The 23,692-nt window shown below is 34.5% G+C and overlaps 1 protein-coding gene across 1 annotated transcript; it reads right to left on the reverse strand.

Annotated features, from left to right (window-relative positions):
* Positions 1 to 24: 24 nt before the first annotated feature.
* Positions 25 to 22,340, reverse strand: LOC125113156 (OX-2 membrane glycoprotein-like). The gene is made up of 6 exons (XM_047755671.1): positions 22,214 to 22,340; positions 17,487 to 17,825; positions 16,460 to 16,759; positions 14,674 to 14,776; positions 12,722 to 12,806; positions 25 to 205 (listed from the first exon to the last, which is right to left on the reverse strand). The coding sequence occupies exons 1-5, from the start codon at positions 22,275 to 22,277 to the stop codon at positions 12,731 to 12,733; spliced, it is 882 nt and encodes a 293-aa protein (XP_047611627.1). The 5' UTR covers positions 22,278 to 22,340; the 3' UTR covers positions 25 to 205; positions 12,722 to 12,730.
* Between the last annotated feature and the right edge of the window lie 1,352 nt (positions 22,341 to 23,692).

Below are 23,692 nucleotides of genomic sequence, written 5' to 3' on the forward strand. Positions count from 1 at the left end.
TTAACTGATAGACACTTTATAAAATAAATGTATATTTACTTTTATTCAGAAACAAAGTATATATTTAAACCATCAATGTTGGAATGAGCTCTCCTTTCAGGATGTGACTGGGTTTTTTCTTTCCTGTGAGAGAAAAATCTTCTTCTTCCATTTGCATTGAGGATGAGGATTCTTCTTTTTCTGACAAGTTCCAGAGTCCTCGGATCTTAAAACAAACAAAAAAGCACAAACAGGTCAATGAAGTGTTCAATTCCTAAAGCCTTTTCTGTTTTCCTGCCACCACCTCTCTGATAAAGAGCTGGGACTGAGCTTTTACTCAGGGATCCTTGGGGTTGCAAGTTCTAAGTCTGTAAATAAAATAATGACTGATTTTTTTTTTTCCCCTAGAAAAACAGACACATATTGAAAAGATTCATGGAATGGCAAACAGGATACATAAGAGAAAGTCAGTTTATAGACATATTATGGTAAAATTAAGATCAGATTAAGGAAATCAAAGAAAAATTCAGAAAATTTCAAAAATGACAAGTAGAGACATCAAGGAAAAAGAATCAAAGTGACTTTAAATGTCACAAGGTAGTGATGGATGCAAGAAGACGAGCTCATTTTCAAATATTGAAGAAAAAAAATTCTGAATTCTACTTTGTCTTTTATAAATATTGCTACAAAGGTATATTTAAAAATACCTCAGGCGTTCCCGCTGTGGCATAGCAAGTTAAGGATCCAGTTGTCTCTGTGGCAGTGAGGGTTCCATCCCCAACCCAGGCACAGTGGGTTAAAGATCTGCTGTTGAAGCAGCTATGGCTGGGATTCAATCCCTGGCCCCGGAATTTTTGTATGTTGTGGAAATTCCATAAAATATAAAAATAAAACCCCTTTAAATATTCTGATTAAATGTACTATTCATAGAGGAAAGTGCATAGATCATAAGTACTGCAATATGAATTGTCATAAACATACTTGCATTGCCAGAAGCAGATTAAAGTCGGATCATTCTTATCTCTCCAGAGCCTGTCCTGCTGTCTTTGCCTACCCTTCTTGTCACTACCACCGGCCAGTCACCCTCTTACCTTTAATATTATCAACTAGGCTTGCCTGTTTGTCAACTTTATATTAATGATATCATAGGGTATGTCCTCATTTATGTCTTGGTTCTTTCACTCAACCGTAGAATTTAAAAATTCATCCATGTTGTTGCATGTGGTTGCAGTTCTTTCATTCTCACTGCTATATTCTATCCCACTCTAAATGCTACAATTTATTTACTCTACCATTACTAGACATTTGTTTGTTTTCCATTTTGAGGTTATTTTTTGTAGTGGCACTATAAACAATCTTTTTTTTTTTCCTTTTTAGGGCTGCACCCATGGGTATATGGAGGTTCCCATATGAGGAGGTCTAATCCGAGCTATAGCTACTGGCCTAACCCACAGCCACAGCCACACGGGATCCTTAACCCTTAACCCACCGAGTGAGGCCAGGGATCGAACCCGCAACCTCATGGTTCCTAGTTGGATTCGTTCCCGCTGGGCCACGACGGGAACTTCTAAACAATCTTTTACTTGGCTTTTCCTAAACATATGTACACCATTCTGTTAGATTATTATTTTTTGGTTTTTCCCAGTTTTATCTTTTCCTATCACTTTATTTTTAATCTTTCTCTATTCTTTTTCTCCCCCAAGTTTTTAGATAATATTTCGCTGGACACCAATTTTTAAAATCTACTGAAATATCCTGTCTTAAATTTTATAAGCAAAATATTATAAAATGATAGGATTAAAAAAGATTTTCTTAAGCACACAATCTCAGAACATTTATTACATCAAAACTCTCCTTAAAAATAGTTTCAAAAAGAGTATTCTAGAAAAAAGAAAAATTCATCCAGGAGAAGTCTCCATAGAAAGAGATACAGAAAGGGTAAATAATATCAAAATTTATAATTGCTTAAAAAAAGCCAAGATTCCCCCAAATTGTATCTATGTAATAAAATAATTCAACAATTCTAAACTACATGGAAGGTTTTAGGTAAGGGGCTGGGTAGTAAGATTATGAGAGTAGGTGAGAATCATGCCAAGATGTATATGTTTAAGAAATAGACATAAAAAATTTAGGTTATTAGTAAGGGGAAAATATCAGAAGAATAATGTAAAATATGACTCCAACTAACCAAAGAACATTTAACCTAATGAAAGACAGCATAGGAGAAAAGAGAAAAATGTTACCAATATGAAATATGAAGGTAAAAAAGTGGAAAAAGTCCTGTTATATTAGTAATTATGACATGTATGAATAAGTTAAAAACCCCAAAGATAGCGACTTGGGATATGGAAGGATGATCAAAAGTGGGGAGAAAAAAATCCTTGCCATCATGGAGTATAAACACTGCTAATAAAAATTCTTTGGAGAAGTTCCTGCTGTGGCGCAGTGTGTTAATGATCTGGTATTGTCTCTGTGGCGGCATGGGTTTGATCCCTGACCTGGAACTTCCATGCACCATGGGTGCAGCTGAAAAAAAAGTTTATTTGGACAAGAAGAAATGTACGTATACAATTTAATATTTTGCAAAAAAGGGGAAAATAACATTTAAAATTCTTGGACAAATTTAAAGGAGCACTCAGAGCTAATTTATCACTTTAAGTAGATACATCAGATGCTAATGCTGGACAAAAGAAGCAAATAGTGAACTCAGTGAAATAAGAAGGACATAATAAAATTACAGGCAAAAATCAATAAAAAGGAAAAAATTGAATAAATATAAAAGGATCTTTTTCTAGAGATTTATTGAACAAATCTATGCTAAGATTTACAAAGAAAAATAGAAAATAAAAAGAAACAATATAGAATAAAAGGTTAGAAATAATACTGATAAAATAAATAGAAAATAACAAGATATTATAAACAATCGTATCAATTTGAAAACTTTTGCAAGACGCAAAAAATTCTGAAAGTTACAGGTTGCTCATAAGAATTTTAAAATTGGTGTTTTAACAATATAAAATCTTCCAATTCATGAACATGGAATGCTGTTCCATTTGTTTTATCTTCTTTAATTTATTTCAGTCATGTTTTGTAGTTTTCACTTTACAATTCCTTTTCTTAATCTTTTTTAAAAATTGAGGTATAGTTGATTTATAATGTTGTGTTAATTTCATGGATGCTAGTCAGGTTTGTTAACTGCTGAGCCACATGGGAACTCCTGTGTTAATTTCATACTAACAAGGTTTACAGCAAAGTGATTCAGTTATATATAATATATATTTTAATATATTATATATACATTCTTCTTCAGATTCTTCTCCATTATAGGTTATTACAAGATATTGAATATAGTTCCCTGTGTCTTACAGTAGGTCCTTGTTATTGATCTATTTATTTTAGTAGTATGTATAAGTTAATTCCAAACTCCTAATTTATCTCTCGCCCCTCCACTCCACTATCCTCTTTGGTAGCCACAAGTTTATTTTCTATGTCTATATTCTGTTTTGTAAATAAGTTCATTTGCATCATTTTTTTTTTAGATTCCATAAGACATTAGTGATATCATATGATATTTGGCTTTTCTGTCTGACTTACTTCACTTAATATGATAATCTTTACAATTATTAACCTCCTTATGTATATTTCTAAGAATTTTATTCCTTTTGATGCCATTATAAATTATTTTTCCTAATTTCCTTTTCATATAAGGAAATTGTTGTTGGTGTACAGAAACACAACTAATTTTTGTATGTTAATTTCATATCCTGTAACTTTACTGAATTTGTTTTAACGGGTTTTTTTTTTTTTTTGAAGTCTTTAGGGTTTTCAATATATAAGATCATGTCATCTGCAGAGACAATTTTACTTCTTCCTCACTGATTTCTATGCCTTATATTTCTTGTTCTTGCCTAATTGCTCTAGGTAGGACTTCCAATATTCCAAGTGGCAACAAGGGCATCCTTGCCTTATTCCTGATCTTAGAGGTAAAGATAAACCTTTTAGTTTTTCATTGTTGAGTGTGATATTAGCTATGGGCTTTTCATATATGGCTTTTATTATGTTGAGATACTTTCTTTCTATTCCTGGTTTGTTCAGAGTTTTTATCATGAAGGTGTATTCAATTTTGTCAAATCATTTTTTACAATGTTTTGAGATGATCATATGATTTTTATTCTTTATTCTGTTAACATAAAGTATCACATTAATTAATTTTCAGATATTAAACCTTCCTAGCATCCCAAGGATAGATCCCACATGGTCATAGTACATGATCAATTTACCTATTTATTCTTGTTTAGTTTATTCATTTATATATTTATTTCTACCTGTTTTCTTGAGATATAATAGACATACAACATGTATACATTTATGATGTACAGAATAATGATTTGACTTACATGCATCATGAAATAATTACTACAATAAATTAGTAAAGATCCATCATCTCATATAGATAACAATAAAATAAAAAGGAAAAAAATTTTTTCCTTGTGATGAGAACGCAGTATTTACTCTCTGAATGACTATTGTATGTAACATAGAGCAATGGTACTTATATTTATCACATTGAGTATTACTTCCCTAGTATTTGTTTATCTTATAACTGGAAATTCATACCTTTTGACCAGCTTTATCCAATTCCCCTCCCTCCACCTCCCTACTTGTGGTAACCACAGATCTGATCTCTTTGTTTATAAGCTTGTTTGTTTGCTTATTTTTGGTGTATAATAGACCCACAACAGTTCCTAGTGCACAACAAGGTGATTTGTTCATTCATTACAAAATGACTACCACATTATGTCTTGTTACCATCTAGACCATACAAAGATATTACATAATTATTGACCATATTCCCCTCACTATACCTTTCATACCCTATGAGTCTTTATTGTGTAACTAGAAGTTTGTATTTCCTAATATCACTCAGGTATTGCTCTCATCCACCTACACTATCCCCTCAGGCAACCATTTGTTTGTTCTCTGCATCTGTGACTGTTTCTTCATTATGTTCTTAAGTTTTGTTTGTTCTTTTTTTTTTCAGATTCCACATATAAGTGAAGTCAAATGGTTTTTCTCTGTCTGACATTTCACTTAGCATAATACCATCCAAGCCCATCCATATTGTCACAAATAGCGAGATTTCACTGTTTTATGGCTGAGTAGTATTTCATTGTGTGTGTGTATATATATATATATATATATATATATATATATATATATACATACATATACAAATTCTTCTTTATCCATTCATCTATCAATGGGACCTTAGGTTGCTTCCATATCTTGGCTATTGTAAATAATGCTTTAATGAACATAGGGGTGTATACATATTTTCAAATTAGTGTTTTAATCTTCTTTGGATAAATACTCAGGAGTAGAATTTATTGTTCATATGGTAGTCTTATTTTTAATTTTTTGAGGAACTTATATACTATTTTCCATAATGGCTATATGAACTTACATTTCCACAAAGGTGCTTTTTTTCTCTACATCCTTGCCAACATTTATTATCTTTTTGATAATAGCCATTCTAACAGGTGCGAGTTGATATTTCACTATGGTCTTGAGTTACATTTCCTTAATGATTAGCGATGTTGAGCTTGATGTCATGTGCCTGTTGGCCATCTGTATGTCTTTATTTGGAATAGTATCTATTTCAGGTCCTATGCCCATTTTTAAATATGGTTGTTTATTAATTTATTTATTTTGATGGTGAGTTATATTAATTCTTTGTCTATTTTGGATATCAACACCTTATCAGATTTATCGCTTGAAAATATCTTCTCCGCAAATGTAGATGTCCTTTTCATTTTGATAGTTTCCTTCACTGTGCAAAAGCTCTTTAGCTTTTTAGTTTGATGTAGTTCCATTTATTTATTTATTTTTGTTTTGTTTCTCTTGCCTGAAGTGACAGATCCAAAAAAAAATTTTCTAAAACTGATATCAAAGAGCCAACTTCCTATGTTTTCTTATAGAAAGTTTTATGATTTTGAGTTTTACATTTATATCTTTAATCCATTTTTTTAGTTTATTTTTGTATATGGTGTGTGAAAGTAGTCTACTTTGATTCTTTTGAACATAGCTATCCAGTTTTCCCAACACAATTTATTAAAGAGGCCCTTTTTTCCCTATTTATATTCTTGCCTCTTGTGTCATGGATTAACTAACCATACAAATGTAGGCTCATTTCTGGGTTCTGATTCTGCTTCATTGATCTATGTGTTTGTTTATGTGCTCGTACCACATTGCATTCATGACTATAGCTTCATAGTACAGTTTGAAATAAAGGAGTGTGATACCTCCAGCTTTTTTCTATTGTTTCATAAAAAGTAACTATTTGGGGTTCTCATGTTTCCAAACAAATTTTAGAATTATTTGTTTTAGTTCTTTGAAAACTGCCATTAGTATTTTGATAGGCTTTGCATTGAATCTGTAGATTGCCTTGCATAGTATGATCATTTAAACAATATGAATTCTTTCAATTCATGAACATGGTACTTCTTTCCGTATGTTTGTGTCATCATCAATTTCGTTATCAGCCCCCTATAGTTTTTCAAATACAGTTTTTTTGCCTGCTTAGTTAGATTTATTCCTAGGTGTGGTATTCTTTTTGATGCAGTTGTGAACAGAATTGTTTCCTTAATTTCCCTTTTCAGTAATTCATTACCAATGTAGAGAAATGCAACAGATTTCTGTATATTAATTTTGTATCCTTAAACTTTACTGAATCCACTGATGAGTTCTAATAGTTTGTTGATGGCATATTTAGCATTTTCTATATATAGTATCATGTCATCTGCAAACAGTGACAGTTTTACTTCTTCCTTTCCAATTTGAATCCATTTTATTTCTTTTTCTTGTTTGGTTGCTGTGGCCAGGACTTCCAATAATGTGTTGAAGAGAAGTGGAAAGAGTGATCATTCTTGTCTTGTTCATAATTTTAAAGGAAATGCTTTTAGCTTTTTACCATTGAAGATGATGTTAGCTGTGGGCTTGTTATATGGTCTTTATGAAAAGTGTGTTCCCTCTTTGCCCACTTTGTTGAGTTTTTATCATAAATGGATATTGAATTTTGTAAAAGCTTTCTCTGCATCAATTGAGAAGATCGTATGTTTTTTATTCTTTGATTTGTTAATGCAGTGTATCACATTGATTGATTTGGAGACATTGTACCATCTTTATATCTCTGGGATAAATCCCACTTTATCACAGCATATGATATTTTTAATGTTGAATTTGGTTTGTTAATATTTTGTTGAGTAGAAGTTCCCATCATGGCTCAGTGGAAACAAATCTGACTAGCACTCAATGAGGAAGAAGTTCAATCCCTGGCCTTGCTCAGTGGGGTTAAGGATCCGTCATCGCCATGAGCTGTGGTGTAGTTCACAGATGCACTTGGATCCTGCATTGCTGTGGCTGTGGTACAGGCCAGCAGCTGTAGCTCTGAATCAAACCCTAGCCTTGGAGACCCCATATGCCATGGGTGTGGCCCTAAAAAGACCAAAAAAAAATTTTGTTGTTGAGTAAATTGCATCTACATTCATCAGTGATATAGGTCTATAATTTCTTTTTATATGATATTTCGTACCATTTAGGTATCCAGGTGAAGCTGGTTTCATAAATGAATTCAGAAGCATTCCTTCCTCTGTAATTTTTTGAAATAATTTGAGAAGGATAAATGTTAACTCTTATGTAAATGTTTAGTGGAATTTACCTGTGATGCTGTCTGGTTCTATTTCTTCTTGTTTCAGTCTTGGGAGATTGCACATTTCTAGGAATTTGTCTATTTTTTTTTAGATTGTCCATTTTATTGGCATATAATTGTTAGTAGTAGTCTTTAAGAGCCTTTGTATTTTTATGGTGTCCATCTTTATATCTTTAGTTGTAGAAGATCTTTTCTGCTAGTCTTTAGTGATCCTCATTGATAGCTGCTTCTAGATTGTCTTAATTTTGGTGTGCCCTTGGGAGGAGCTTGAGGTCTTCCTCCACTACCATCTTGGCCAAGTCTAAGCCTGTTTGAGCCTTTAAATGTGATGCTAAATTCAGTTCATTGGTATTTTGTTGAGGATTTTTGCAATATATATATTTGTTAAGGATATTATCCAGTAGTTTTTCTTATCTTGTGGTGTCTTTGTCTGGCTTTGGCATCAACGTAAATCTGGTCTAATGAGTTTGGAATTATTTCCTCTCTTTAAATTTCTTGAAAGAGTTTCAGAAGTATTGACATTAATTCTTGTTTAAATGTTTGGTACAATTGTATAGTGAAGCCATCTGGCCCCAGATTTTTTTGGTTGGAAGGTTTTTGGTTACTGATTCAATTACCATACTAATTATAGGTCTGTTCAAACTTCCTACTTCCTCATAATTTTTTTTTGTTTTTTTTTGTTTTTTGCTATTTCTTGGGCCGCTCCCACAGTATATGGAGGTTCCCAGGCTAGGGGTCGAATCGGAGCTGTAGCCCCCAGCCTACTCCAGAGCCACAGCAACACGGGATCCGAGCCGCGTCTGCAACCTACACCACAGCTCACGGCAACGCCGGATCGTTAACCCACTGAGCAAGGGCAGGGACCGAACCCGCAGCCTCATGGTTCCTAGTCGGATTCGTTAACCACTGCGCCACGACAGGAACTCCAATTTATTGTTGATAACTTTTATGCTTCCAGGAATTACCTATTTCTTCAAGGTTTCCAGTTTTTTGGCATGTAGTATTTCACATGATCCTTTTTATTTCTGTGCACCAGTCATAATATCTCTTCTTTCATTTCTGATTTTATCTATCTTCTCTCTTTTTTTCCTAGTCTAATTGTTTTTCAATTTTGTTTATCTTTTTAAAAGCCAACAATTAGTTTTGCTGTTTTTTTCTGTTACTCTATTTTCTATTTAATTTAATCTTGTAACCTCATTCTGTTAACTTTGGGCTCAGTTTTTTCTTCTTTTTATAGCTCCTTAAGGAATAAAATTAGCTTTTTTAAATGTAATACCTACCAAAATTCCCATGGTATTTTTTTACATAAATATAAGAAGAAATTATATGATTCATTTGAAAGACAAAAACACTGTGAATAGCCAAAATCAATCTTAAAAAAGAAGAAGAAATCTGGAGCATAATACTTCCTAATTTCAGAATATAGTACAAAATTACAGTAATCAAAACAATATGTAACTGGGGTAAATACAGATATACACATCAATGGAATAGAATAGAGAACTCAGAAATAAATGTACATGTATACAGTCAACCAATCTTTGACAAGGGTTCTAAGAACATATGATAGGGAAAGGATTGTATCTTGAACAAATGATTTTCATGTGCAAAAGATTGAAACTGGACCCTTAATTTACACTATAGAGAAAAGTCAACTCAAAATGAATTAAAGACTTATATGTAAGACTTGAAACTGTTCAACTCCTAGAAGAAAACATAGAGGAAAAATTTCATGACATTGAGTCTTGGCAATGATTCCATAGATGTGATGCCAAAAACACAGGCCACAAAAGTAAATCCATGGAACTATATCCATCTAAGAAGCTTCCACAAAGCAAAGAAAGCAATCAACAGAGTGAAAGGGCTACCTACAGAATGTAAGAAATGCTTCCAGGAGTCCTTAAGAGTCATAAAATCCATCACAAGCATGAAAATGTTATTTCTCGTTGTCATTGATGACATTTAAAACTATAACTTATTCATGTGTTTTCCAGATATGGAACAGGAAATAATTGCTCAGATATACAGGCAAGTAGCTCCAGGATAGGCAATGACATTTGATCAGTGTCAGGGTTTGTCCTCCACCTGAATCTTGGAAGTCTTGCCTCAGCCCCAAAGTGCTTGCACGTGAGACTCTTCTGAGCCCCTGATCCTTATTTCTTCCAATTATAGTCACATCATCTGGCTAATGAGTTTTTAAAGCTAGTTTTCATTTTATTTAGGGCATGTTTCCAGACATGTTTTTAATTTAATAATGCTAGTAATAAATGATAACATGACCTTGGAAAATATCTTTTTGCAGACCATATAACTGGTAAGGTTAATCTCCAAAACATACAAATGGCTCCTACAACACCCACAAAGAAGCAAAAAAAAAAAAAACCCAAAAAACCCCTAATAATCCGATGAATAAACAGGCTAAGAATTTGAACGACTACTTCTCCAAAAAAAAGATACCGTACCAGGTATATGAGAAAATGGTCAATATCACTAGTCATCAGAGAAATGCAAATCAATGCCACTGTGAGATATCACCTGACATCTATCAGGGTGGCTATTATCAAAAATGCAAAGACTATAAGTGTTGGTGAGGACGTAGTGAAATTGGAACATTTGCTTGCTATTGTTAGGAAGGCAAAACAGTGCAGCCACTGGAGAAAACATTATGGAAGTTTCTCAAACAATTTAAAATAGAACCACATATGACCCAGTCTCACTTTTGGGCAATTATCCAAAAGAATTGAAATTAGGATCTCAAAGAGATACTTCTGTGTTCACTGCAACACTATTCATTAACCAAGGTGTAGAAACAACCTAAATATTCATCTGCAGAAGAAAGGATAATGTAATATTATGTATATACATACTGGAATACTATTCAGCCTTAAAAAGAAGGAAATTCTGCAATATGTGACATCATAGATGAACTTCATGGGCACTATGCTAAGGAAAATAAGCCAGTCACAAAAGACAGATCCTGTGCTGTTCCACTTATGTGAGGTATCTAAAACAGTCAAATTCATATAATCAGAGTGTGAAAAGGTAGTTGCCAGGGGTGGGGACAGAAAAGAATGGAGAATTACTAGCCAGTGGGCATAAGTTAAACAACATGAATTAGTTCTAGAAATCAGCTCTACAACATTGTACCATTAATCAACAATATTATATTGTACACTTAAAACATTAAGAGGGTAGATGTCATGTTGTGTTCTTACTACAGAAAAATAAAATGTTAAGAAATAGAAATAAAATGATGACAATCATAAAAAATTTAAGTTTGAATAAGCCAATAATTTTGAAAGGAACTCAAATGAAATCAAAGAATTCCCCTGCCAAAAAATCCATAGATCCAGATGGTTCTTACGGAATAGAAATCTCTGATCATATACATGTTTCTAAAAGGAGAAATACTATATGACTAGGCTTTCTTTGAGTGTTAATTTCAAAATCTTAATTTGAAACTTCTATTTAAAAGCCAAGGAAAGAGGAGTCAAAAAAATAAAAATACAGTGCTGTTTTACTTATAAAGCAAACAAAAGGAGTTCCCACTGTGGCTCAGTGGGTTAAGAACCAGACTAGTATACATGAGCATGCAGGTTTGATCCCTGGCTTTGCTCAGTGGGTTAAGGATCCAGCATTGCTGCAAGCTGCATCATAGATCATAGAGGTGGCTCTGATCTGGTGCTGCCGTGGCTATGGCATAGGCCAGCAGCTGCAGCTCTGATTTGACCCCTAGCCTGGGAACTTCCATTTGTCACAGGTGCAGCCCAAAAAAGAAGGAAAGAAAGAAGGAAAGGAAGGGAAGGGAAGGAAAGAAGGAGAAAAAACTCCCAGAAGGGCTGAGTATTAGAAAAGTCTGTAAAAGTAATTTATCATATTAATGAACTGCTTTGGAAAGTTCATGTCACTATCTCAACAGGTAGAAAAAATTACTTCTTATATGATAAAACCACAGAAAGTGGAAATAATGAAACATCTCCTAAACTTGATAATATGCTTAATGGCCAAACACTACAGAAAATATCATACTTGGAGAAATTTTAGACATGATTAGTAAATTCAGAAATGTTTTAAAGCAAATAATGTCATTACCTACAATGGAAAAATCTTTAGAACAACACAAAAACTTTGAATTAATAAAGAGTTTAGCAAGGTTTCCAGCTACAAGTTAACTTGCAAAATCCATAACTGTGCCTAAGCCAGTAATAACCAGCTATACAATTTCATTTAAAAAATAAGGTATCATTCAATATAACAAGCAAAATAAAAGTATCAAGGAAATAACTTAGCAAAAATTTCACCAAACCAACAGAGAGAACATTTTAAAGCTTTCCCAAAAGACATTCAGAAAGACTTGAATAAAAGGATAACATATTCATGAGTAGAGCAAATTACACTGTAAAGATAGCAATACTTCCAAATTAAATTAATCTACAAATTCAATGTAGGACCAACCACAATTCCAGCTTTATTTTTTAAGAACTTAATAATAAACTTATTTCATGATATATGTGTATGTTTATGTATTCCTGAATTGAAATATCCAGTTAAAAAAGAAAAAAGGGAAATCTCTTCTTACCATGTGTTAACACATAACAAAAGATGATAGCAATATAATTATATATATTCATGAAAAAACAAAAACATTAAACTGTGGAACAAAAGTTCCACCTGAGAGAGCTAGAAATAAATGTCATCAGTAAGGAAAGGAAAGATGGTATAGTAGGTGGCCTTAGGAAATCCAGATCATTATGTGATGAAATCAACACTATGGTATCATCTACCTTATGTATAAAGGTTTAAGGATCTAAACAGAAAATAGAAAAATATGAAGCTAATAAAAATGATTATATTTTTGTGAATTTAGGTGGATGAAGACTTATTAATAAGACCCCACTGATTCATGAAACTGGATATATAAATAAATCTTTTTATTTATTTTTAAAATAGAATTTTTAAAATAATTGTTGCCTTTAAATGGATGGTTTCATATAGAAGTATACACAATGACAAAATCATACATCTTCCAGTTACCTGTGTCCATTAGGGTGTGTGGTCCATTAGTGCGCCCATGTCAGGCTGTTTCAGCTGACATGTGGTTTCACTCCCATTCTCAAACCTAGAGATACAAAGACTGATTTTATCCATAAGATGAATATAACCCAAACTCTCCCCCTAACGGCAGTACATTGTAAGAGCGTGCTATGAATAAAAAATTAGGAGATTCAGACTCTTTTGACAGATCAAAATATCCTTTCAATAATTTTTTTTGTATTTTTTTTAGGACCATACCAGCACATATGGAAGTTCCCAGGCTAGGGGTCCGATGGAGCTGTAGCTGCTGGCCTATGCCATAGCCAACAGCAACACTGGATCTGAGCCTTGTCTGTGACCTATACCACAGGTCACTGCAATCCTTAACCCACTGAGCAAGGCTAGGGATCAGACCCCCATCCTCATGGATACTAGTCAGGTTCATTACTGCTGAGCCACAACAGGAACTTCCTCAATAATATTTTTGATCATTGATTTTTTTTTTTTTTTTTTTTTGCTGTACCCACAGTATGTAGAAGTACCCAGGTGAGGGGTTGAATCAGCACCAAGCCACTGAAGTCACAGCACCTGATCCTTAATCTGCTGAGTCACAAGAGAACTCCTGATCATTTATTTTTAATAACATTTTGATACGGTTTGTCTTCTTGGGGAACATGCTCACTATACAGCCAAATTTATACCTCTAGTCCTTATCTACTCTGTAAATTCCAGATTCATAAATTTGGATTCTTGTACTCTCTTGTTTTAAGTACTGCAATGGATTGATACTGCAGACAGTTAAAAACCCAAATGTCTTTCCAGGCCTGTGGGTCTTACCTGTTCAGGCCCCCATTTCTATTTCTAAACAATTGTTGTAGTCACACTGACCTTCTCATTTTCCTTGGGACACTCCAAGCTCATTCCCACTTGGGGACCTATACTAACTCTTCTTTTTGTTCTAGAACACTTTTTGCCCAGAATTTTACTCATAACTTTTTTTTTTTTTGTCTTTTCTAAGGCCACACCTGTGGCATATGGAGATTCCCAGGCTAGGAGTCTAACTGGAGCTGTGGCTGCCAGCCTACGTCAGAGACACAGCAATGTGGGATGCGAGCCTCATCTGCGACCTACACCACAGCTCACAGCAACGCTGGATCTTTAACCCACTGATTGAGGCCAGGGATCGAACCCACAACTTCATGGCTCCTAGTCGAGTTGGTTAACCGCTGAGCCATGACAGGAACTCCGCAACTTTTTTTTTTTTTAACCCAGTTCTCAGCTTAAATATCACCTCCTCAAAAAGACCACCCAACATAAATTAACACATAATCTCTTTCAAATATATTACCCTACTTTATTTTTTAAATAATACTTATCAGTACCTGATATTTTCTCATTTCTTTGTGTCTTTCCTTGACTGCCTCTCCCCACTGAAACATAAGCTTCTGAAGGCAAAGAACTTGTTGGTTTTAGTTGTGTCTCTGTCTCCCACATTAAGAACAATACACAGCAATATACGGATAACTGAATCTATATTTTATTATATTAGTCCTATAAGGTAAGATCGCTGCCATCTTACTATGGCTTTGTTGAGTAGATTTATCTCAGGTTTCCAATCTCAGCCTTTTTTTTACCACCTAGTGGTCTTCTGCCCACCAGCTGTCTGAAGTCCATATGTTCTCTCCTGTTAAAATCTGCCCTCAAGAAAAAAATCTTAAACTCAATTTCTGTAAGCATAAATGATTATTAACAGCCTACCTTTATAACAATCCAAGTAGGGTATCATTTTAATAAGGATAAATCCCTGACTGCAAAAATTGCCAAGGATATGGAAAAAAGTTTTTCCGTGATGAATTTTTCCAGAGCTGTTGGAATTGTCTTTTCTTTTTAAATTGAAAACAAGTCCTATTTTATCTACCTTCCCTATCGAAACAAGGAGCAATACAACTTACTTTTTCTTTCTCTGAACAATACAGATGATGATAAATGAACTACATAGAACAGTGATGAATGCACCAACTTTAGGCAGCCAATTATAAGAAAAACCAGCAGTACCTGAAAAACAAAAACCAGAAACATGTTCTTTGGGATTATACTTATTTTTATACATGGTAACACAATTTTGGTACCTTTAATCTGCCATGTTGTTGTGATTTACCATTGTTTTGTTGACATTCAAATTGATACTATAAAATGATTTGCCATATTCCTTTTCATAAAAGAATATATTAATATATATTCAAATTGAAGACAGATAATATTTATTATCATCCTAAAAGAAACATAAATTTGGAGTTCCCACTGTAATTCCATGGGATCAGAGGCATCTGTGGTTCTGGGACTCAAGTTCAATCCCTGGCCTGACAGAGGGTTAGGGATCCGATGATGCCACAGCAACAGCAGCTCAGATCTGGTCCCTGACTTGGAACTCCATATGCCATCAGGTAGCCAAAAAAAAGAAAAAAAGAAACATGAAATTAAAATAATGGTGGTAGAGGCAAGTGGGGGAATTGTTGGAGTTAAAGATTTATGGCACCTCTAAATTATTATTCTAGATTTGAGAAGATATTATTTCCTTAAAATAGGAAGAGAAAGGTCTGAATTAAAGCAATTTTACTTTATTTTATTTGCTTTTTAGGGCCACACCCATAGCATATGGAAGTTCCCAGGCTAGGGGTCAAATCAGAGCTACAGCTGCTGGCCTACACCACAGCTACAGCAACACAGGATCTGAGCCGCGTCTGCTACCTACCACAGCTCACAGCAATGCAGGTTCCCCGACCCACTATGCGAGGCCAGGGATCAAATCCACATCCTCATGGATACTAGTTGGATATACTTCTACTGCACCACAATGGGAATTCCAGAATTAAAGCAATTTTAACTTGTAAAATTAATTTTAAATTGAAAAAGCAATTCAAAATTATAACTCTGATTGTCAAAAGAAGAAAAAATCTAATGAAAGCGTTTGAAGATAAATTTTAGAAACTCTTACAGATAGCCTAAAAAAACGCTAAGTATTTTAATGCTTATTTAATTGAGATTTATCAAAAGAGAATATTAGATCGACAGGGTAAAGTCTCAAAGAGATGAGAAAATAGAGTTGAAGGATTTGAGTCTCCAAATTGAATGAGCTCATCAAATGTCCATCATTTTAGAATATTTTTAAAAAGACAATAAAAACAGCACTAAGAAGTTTTGAAACTCTAAAGAGAAGACACTATGTTACTAATAGGATACAGTGATACTTACTCTTACAAGTATCAGATTGACCTTTGACCTCATCAATAATAATAGCTGGTCAAAGCAATGGAGAAGTCCTCTAGAATTTCTGAGGTCAGAAGGATGATTAAACTAAAGTTGTGTAACAGGCAAGAAAGACTTTCTATGGTAAATGAAACAAAAAACAGGTTTAACCTTGCTGTTGAAGGTTTCAGAGTTAAGCAGCAAAAGAACTATTTTGAGAAGAAAGGAATTATATTGAGAGGGGCAAAAGTTGAAGGAGCCTTAACATTGACTGTGGCAGAAATTCAGTGGAAGCATGTAAGGGAGATCAACTAAAATTTTGCCATGTAAGAACAGTTACGCCTGGAAGCAGGGCTGGGATAGATCATAACTCCATTATGTGATTCTTTTAACCACATGTATTACCTTGATTTACATTTTTAAAGATAGGTGACTATGGGAGTGAACGTTAAAGATAGATTTCCACCCTTGTTGACTGTTTTGTCTACTTACATTCTTGTTTGACTGACAGAGGAATGATCTTCTCTTCATTCCTTAGAGGATGATCCATGTGCACAATCAGGTGTTGGATTCCTAAGGACCTCACAGTCTCCAAGGAGACGTTGTACATTTTAGTGATAGTAACTGTGCCATTGGGGTTCAGAGCAAGGGATTCCTCTGGTGGATTCATCAAGATTTGTAATGGGAACAGAGATATTTGAGGAGCAGGTTTTCCCACAGCTGAGTAAGTAAATCTAAGAAAATCTTCAGAGTCAAGATTGGACTGCAGTTCAGTTCTTAATTCAGATACAGCTGAGGCAAAAAAAGAGAAACAAAATTAACTATAAAAATATGTCACCCTAGATTTCTACGGTGTTAAAGCTGGACTGCCCAAGGTTTTTATATAAAACTAGAATGTTGAAAACATGTCCATCTCAAATATCTCTCCTCGCATATTAAAAAACTTTCCATTTCCATCTTCTATACCCACTATCCTCCAATTTGAGAGGAACAGTTGGTATCTCAACTTGCATGCAACCTTAAAATCGTAGTATATAAGCTCCTAATACTTGAAGTTTATAGAAACACAATGAGGGACCACTATGATAACATCACCAGCCCTTCATTGTTTTGTTAATTTGAAGATTGGGGAATCCTTATTCTCTTAGCATCCTCTTTTCCTCTCTTTCTCCTTCTCCACTGTTTCTTTTTCTTTTCCTCCCTTTCCCAATGAACATCCTGATGCCACTCATGAGATTTATCCAATGGATTAAAGCCAGTGCAGTGTAGTACAAAAAAAAAAAAAAAGAAAAAAGGTAGATGAAAGGGCAAAAGACCTACATGCCATGCCTGGTCTTGCACTGTGTAAAAATAGGCAAATCATGTAACCATCATTGTCTTCTGTTTTTCTCTCCTGTATAATAAAAGACTTGGCCTGAATGACCTCTATTACAGTCTTTCCTTCTCTAAAATTTTTCTCTGGATCTTATACAAAGACCACAACCCCATGATTTTGACTCCACATAAAACATTTGTATACTTATAATGTTAAGGCAGATTTGTCCTCCGTGGCTTCCATGTGGGAATACATTGAATAGACATTTGTAGCAGGCTTCATCTTCAAATGTCACTTCACGGATAGTAATGAAGGAGGAATTGGGTTCAATGGCCTCACAGTGCAGCCGATCTGTATATGGGGGAAGAATCTTTTCTCCATATTTACTGCTATATGTGCCAATATTTTGCGGCAAAGAATCTTGGATCTTCTGCCAGGTAATTTGCATAACATCTGCTGGAGTTGTTAAATTGCAGAAAATTGTCACATTTTCTCCCAATACAGCTGTCTCATTATTATTGTGTTTTATCCTATGTAGATAACCTGAAAATAAAACCCAGTATGAACTGAGAAAAATGTACTTTCATATGAACCTAGACTTACTCCTATCATAGCACTGATCTCTTTATTTTATAATTATCTTTCTATTTGCCTCTCTTCCCCCATTAGAAACTAAATTGTCCTATCTTCTTATATACATATAAGAAGAAAACATAGGAGGAAATCTAGGTAACCTTGGGTTTGGTGATATTATGAAATACAAAACCAAAAGTATGATTCATAAATGAAAAAAAATTCACGAGTTGGACTTCATTAAAATTTTGTTTAGTGAAAGACAAGGTTATGAGAATATAAGCCACAGATTGGAAGAAAGTATTTGCAAAAATACATGTGATATAGGACTTTGTCTTAGGCCTTTCACACTGCTATAACAAAATATCAGACTGGGTGGCTTATAAACAACAGAAATTGATTTATCGCAGTTCTTGAAGTTGGAAGTCTAAGGTTAGGGTGCCAGTATGGTTGGGCAAGTTCTCTCTTACAATTTCTAGACTTCCCACTGTATCCTCACATGGTGGCAGGGACTAAAAAAGTTCTGTGGATCGTCTATAAGAGCACTAATCCCACTCATTAGGGCTCCACCCTCATGACTTAAACACCTCCCAAAGGTCCCACCTATAAAACCATTACCTTTGGGGATTAGGATTTCAGTATATGAATGGGGGTGGGGGTCGCATGAACATTTAGACCATAGCAGACTTGTTATGCAAAATATGCAAAAAAATAAGAAAACAACTTAATTAAAAATTAGGCAAAAATCTGAACAGACACCTTTCCAAAGAAGATATACAAATGGCAAACAAGTACATTAAAAAATGCACAAAATCTTTTTGTCATCTGGAAATTGCAAATTAAAACAATAATGAGATCCTATTACATGTTTATTGGAATGGTTAAAAAAATTACAACCCCAAGTGCTGATGAGAACACGGCCAAAAAGAAGAACTTTCACTCACTGCTAATAGGAATGAAAAATAAAATGGTAGAGCTACTTTGGATGATAGTTTGACAGTTTCTTATAAAAATAAACATATCCTACCATATGATTCAGCAATTATAGACCTATGTTTTTACTCAACTTATTATAAAACTTATATCCACATAAAAATCTGCATGGACATGTTTATAGCAGCTTTATTCATAATCACCAAAAACTGAAAGCAACCAAGAGGCCTTCAACAGGTGAATGAGTAAACAAACTATACATTTATACAACAGGATGTTTTTCAGCCATAAAAAGAAATGAGCTACCAAACCACAAAAGACATGAATAAACCTTAAAATGCATATTGCCAAGTGAGAGTAGCCAGTATAAAAAAAAAAAGATACATACTATATGATTCCAATTATATGCCTTTCTCGAAAAGGTAAAACTATAGAAATAGTAAAATATCAGTGGTGGCTGGGGGGGGGGTTCAGTGGGGAGGGTTGAATGGTGAGGAACAAGGGAGTTTTAGGGCAATGAAACTATTGTGTGTGATACCATAGTGGTCCACAAATGACACGCATTTGTCAAGATTTATAGCACATAAAGCAAACTCTTTTTGTCTTTTTTTTTTTTTGTCTTTTTGCCTTTTCTGGGGCCGCTCCCATGGCATATGGAGGTTCCCAGGCTAGGGGTCTAATCAGAACTGTAGCCACTGGCCTACGCCAGAGCCTCAGCAACGAGGGATCAGAGCCGCATCTGCAACCTTCACCACAGCTCACAGCAACGCCAGATCCTTAACCCACTGAGCAAAGGCAGGGAGCAAACCGGCAACCTCATGGCTCCTAGTTGGATTTGTTAACCACTACGCCACTGGGAACTCCCACAAAGTAAACTTTAATGTACATGATTTTAAAAAATTTAGGAGACTGAGGATCCCAAGGAGTGAAGGCTATAATCTGAATATCTAATTTTATCATAAATGTATCCTATGTACACATAAGAATTGATAGTGTATACACTTAACATTATGTAATTAAAATGACATTTTTACCTCTATGGTCTTCTTCACCAAAATTCATAACCACAGTCCAATCAAGAGAAAAACATCAGACAAATTTCAATAGAGGATAATTCTACAAAATACTTTACCAGTACCTCTCAAGATAGTCAAGTTTATCAGAAACAAGGAAGTCCTGAGAAACTATCATAGTCAAAAAGAGCCTAAGGAGACATGACAGAGAAATGCAGTGCAGTATCCTGAATGAGATCTTTAAAGAGAAGAAGACTTTAGGTTAAAAACTAAGGAAATTTGAATAAACTGTGGACTTTAGTTATAAATAATATATCATATTTAATTTACTAATTATTACAAACATACCATAGTAATGCAAAATGTTAATAATAGGACGAACTGAATAACAAGCATTTGGGAACCCTGAACTATCTTCTCAATTCTTCTGTAAGCCCAAGACTCTTCTAAAAAAATAAAACATTTTAAAGAAACAATCATAGTTCTATATATGTATCTTCAGTAATTAAATGGAAAATAAAAACTTGAAAGCAGCATTTACAAAACCATCTCCAAATAAAAAGAAAAAAAATTCACAGAAATAACTCAATTGAAAGATACATAACACTTCTCCACTAAAATCTATATAACATATCTAAAAAAAATACCACAAATGAGTGGAAAGATACATTAGATCATAAGTAAGAAAAAGCATAAAAATATAAAACCTTTCCAAACTACTTCTATATTTATTTATTTATTTATTTATTGCTTTTTAGTGCTGCACCCATGGCATATGGAGGTTCCCAGGCTAGGTGTCAAATCGGACCTACAGCTGCCAACCCAACCTACAGCACATCCACGCAGAAATGCAGGATCCAAGCCACATCTGCGACCTACACCACAGTTCACGACAAGGCCAGATCCTTAACCCCTGAGCAAGGCCAGGGATCGAACCTCATGGTTCCTAGTCAGATTCATTTCCCCTGCACCACAATGGGACCTCCTCCAAACTGCTTTTAGGTTTAATACAAATCTAATAAAAATTCAAGCAGTTTTGGAGTTCTTATTGCAGTTTAGTTGGTTAAGGACCCAACATTGTCTCTGTGAGGATGTGGGTTCGAGCTCTGGCCTCGCTCAGTGGGTTAAAGATCTGGTGGTGTTGTAAGCTGCAACGTAGGTCACAGACACCGCTTGAATCTGGTATTGCTGTGGCTATAGCATAGGCCTGCACCTGCGGCTCCAGTTTGACCCTTAGCTTCGGAACTTCCAGATGCCATAGGTGTGGCCATTAAAAGAAAAAAAATTAAAGCAGTTTTTCAAAAAAGTTTTAACTCCTGAAATTGAAAATCTGATTCTAAAAAAAAAAAAAAACAAAGCAATAAACTGAAGACATAGTATTCAGACATAAAGCTAAAGTAAAGCGATGTGATATGGATTCAAGGATAAGCAAATAGATTAAAATGATAAAATAGAGTCAGAAACAGACCCACACATATGTGGTCATTGGATATTTATGACAAATAGGACAGACACTACATAGGAATGGGAAAAAGATGATCTTTCCAATAAATAATAATGTGTAAATTGCGTAACTCTTTGGAAAAATTATATATGGACTCTCATCTAAGACCAAAGACAAAAATCTATTTCAAATGTATTCAAAGTTTAAATGTGAAAGATAAAGCACAGCTTTAAAAATAAAATATTATAGAACATTTGTTTGGCTGGATTAGTCAACGATTTCTTAAACAGGACACATATCAACAGTTATTTGATGCCTTATGAAGCTAAATTCAAATGATACTTCCCCCTGGAAAAAAATCCTTAACTAGAAGTTATCATGGTATTTTCCTCTGCTGTCCCTGTAGAAAATCAGTTATTGCCTTTACCATGAACCAACCTATTTCAGATGGATCTGAGTTGAATATCTTTAATCAAATTATTTTTAAATGACTAAAAAATAAGAGGACTTGAATATTTATTAAATCTTTAATGGGTTTCAGGTGTACCTCAGTTTGTACTGATAATCAACCCCACAAAAAACCCCAACAGATTTGATAACAAAAATGAAAAACTTATTAATGACCAAGAATAATCTCAAAATAAGTCAAAATTCAAAAGCTAAAGGGCTGCAAGGAACACTGCAAAACTAACAACTAACTAAACTTGCTCACTTGCTTTCCGCAGGTTTCTGGTTCTCTAGTCAGGGATACTTGGGCTCACTTCAGAAACAGAGCTCATTAAATTTCTTTCATTCTCTGTTTATGAAATCACTAATTTAAATATGCTCAACTTAAATGATTTGTTAGTTGCTGACAACTTGGATAGCTACCTGATTAACAAGCAAACCCAAATATAATATAAAAAAAAAAAGACCTACAGCCTGGCATTTATTTGCCAAACAAATTTGAGAGAAAAAGTGAAAATTACCTGATCCTTGTACCCAGAGGGGAAGCATGAGGAGCTGGATAATAGGATGGAGTGGAAGGCCCATGAAACTTGATGATAAAATCTTCACTAACTTTCAGAATATTTCACTTTCTAACTGAACTTTGGAACTGAAATGGACCGTTTGGGTCCTTCCTGCTAAATCTGTTACTCAATAACTGCTTGTAAAAATATATTAAGATATCTTGATTTTTTTAACTTCCTTGTCTGCCAATTCTATTTAGAGCCTTAAGTCTATGCATAGTATTTTACATAAACATATTTGTCTGTTCTGTAGTTGTCACACGATTCATACACAGTCTCAAAACTTACCTGCTAACTTGCAAGAAAATTTAATTTTAGCTCTCTTTTAGGAGTGTTACTAACCTTTTCCCAGTCTTTTATGTCCTGTTATTTTGTACATAATGCATATCGAACTGGTTTATCCACAATGAGATCAAGTGAAAAGACCTCTTTTCACAGGGGTATGCTATTTCTAAAAATCACCCCTCCTGACATCTAAATTCCTAAAATCCATCTCCTCAACAAGAACTGGAGTGGGAAAAATAAAAAATATGTTTCCTGTAAGATCGTTAAGCATTTTCAAAGTAAATACTATTTAGGAATTAAAATGAAAAAAAGTCATAAATCACTTTCATCTTCCTATAAATTTATCTTTATATACATATATTTTTAAACAGAGGAAAAGTACTCCTTGCCTTGTGCTTTTGGTTTCTTTTCTTTCTCCCTTAAATTCAAACCCAGCCACCTGCTTATTGACATTTTATGCACATGAACTCATGCCAGCTTCCCCAGAATGTCTTCCTCCTGCTGGAATCCTAGAAAAGCAGTGCTCATTCTTTACCAGTTCACTGCATAATTTAACATGAACAATTCCTTTGAGGTGAGGACATTTTTTTCCTCCAGCACTTCCATTATTGCTGGTTTAATGATTAGTTTCTTCTGGACTGTATGTCTTCTTTTACAAGTTGCCAGTAGTGATCTCTACCCAGAATTGCCCAGAAATACACCTAATTAGCCAAACCCACCTGGGGTGGAGAATTGAAACAAAGGACAGGACTTGGGTGGGGCAAACATGGTTCTCAAAGAATAGCAGTTGGACCTAGCTTCTCAGGAGTGAGATCTTTAACCAGCCTCCAGTTAGTACACACATAGCCCTATATCCCCCCTCCCACACAGTGCCCCCCCCAAAAAAAACATACCAATATGTACATACACAGAACACATTTTAGGCACTAAGCTATCTCTTTTCTATTTTGTCGTTCATATATCCCTATAAAAATTGCCTCCTCCTCTTATAACTTCTCCCTCTGCTCCTGTCTCAGGAAAACAAAAGCCTCTATTGGCATGGATGGTCGCCATCCCCCACCCCAGATACCAATATTCACCTCTTTCCTATGACTCTAAGTATTGGAGGTATTTCTTCCATGAACTCTCTTAAGACAAACCATTCCTCTAAAT

This window comes from Phacochoerus africanus, chromosome 1, assembly GCF_016906955.1.
Source record: "Phacochoerus africanus isolate WHEZ1 chromosome 1, ROS_Pafr_v1, whole genome shotgun sequence".
NCBI lineage: Eukaryota > Metazoa > Chordata > Mammalia > Artiodactyla > Suidae > Phacochoerus > Phacochoerus africanus.

Excerpts from the sequence above, each read along its gene's own strand:
- LOC125113156 (XM_047755671.1), bottom strand. The coding sequence starts at position 22,277 with ATGGGCCTTCCACTCCATCCTATTATCCAGCTCCTCATGCTTCCCCTC. Across the intron at positions 16,760-17,486 it reads AATCTGCCTTAACATTATAA|CTGTATCTGAATTAAGAACT; the intron begins GTATACAAATGT and ends TTTTTGCCTCAG. Across the intron at positions 12,807-14,673 it reads ATTGTTCAGAGAAAGAAAAA|GTTTGAGAATGGGAGTGAAA; the intron begins GTAAGTTGTATT and ends TTGTATCTCTAG.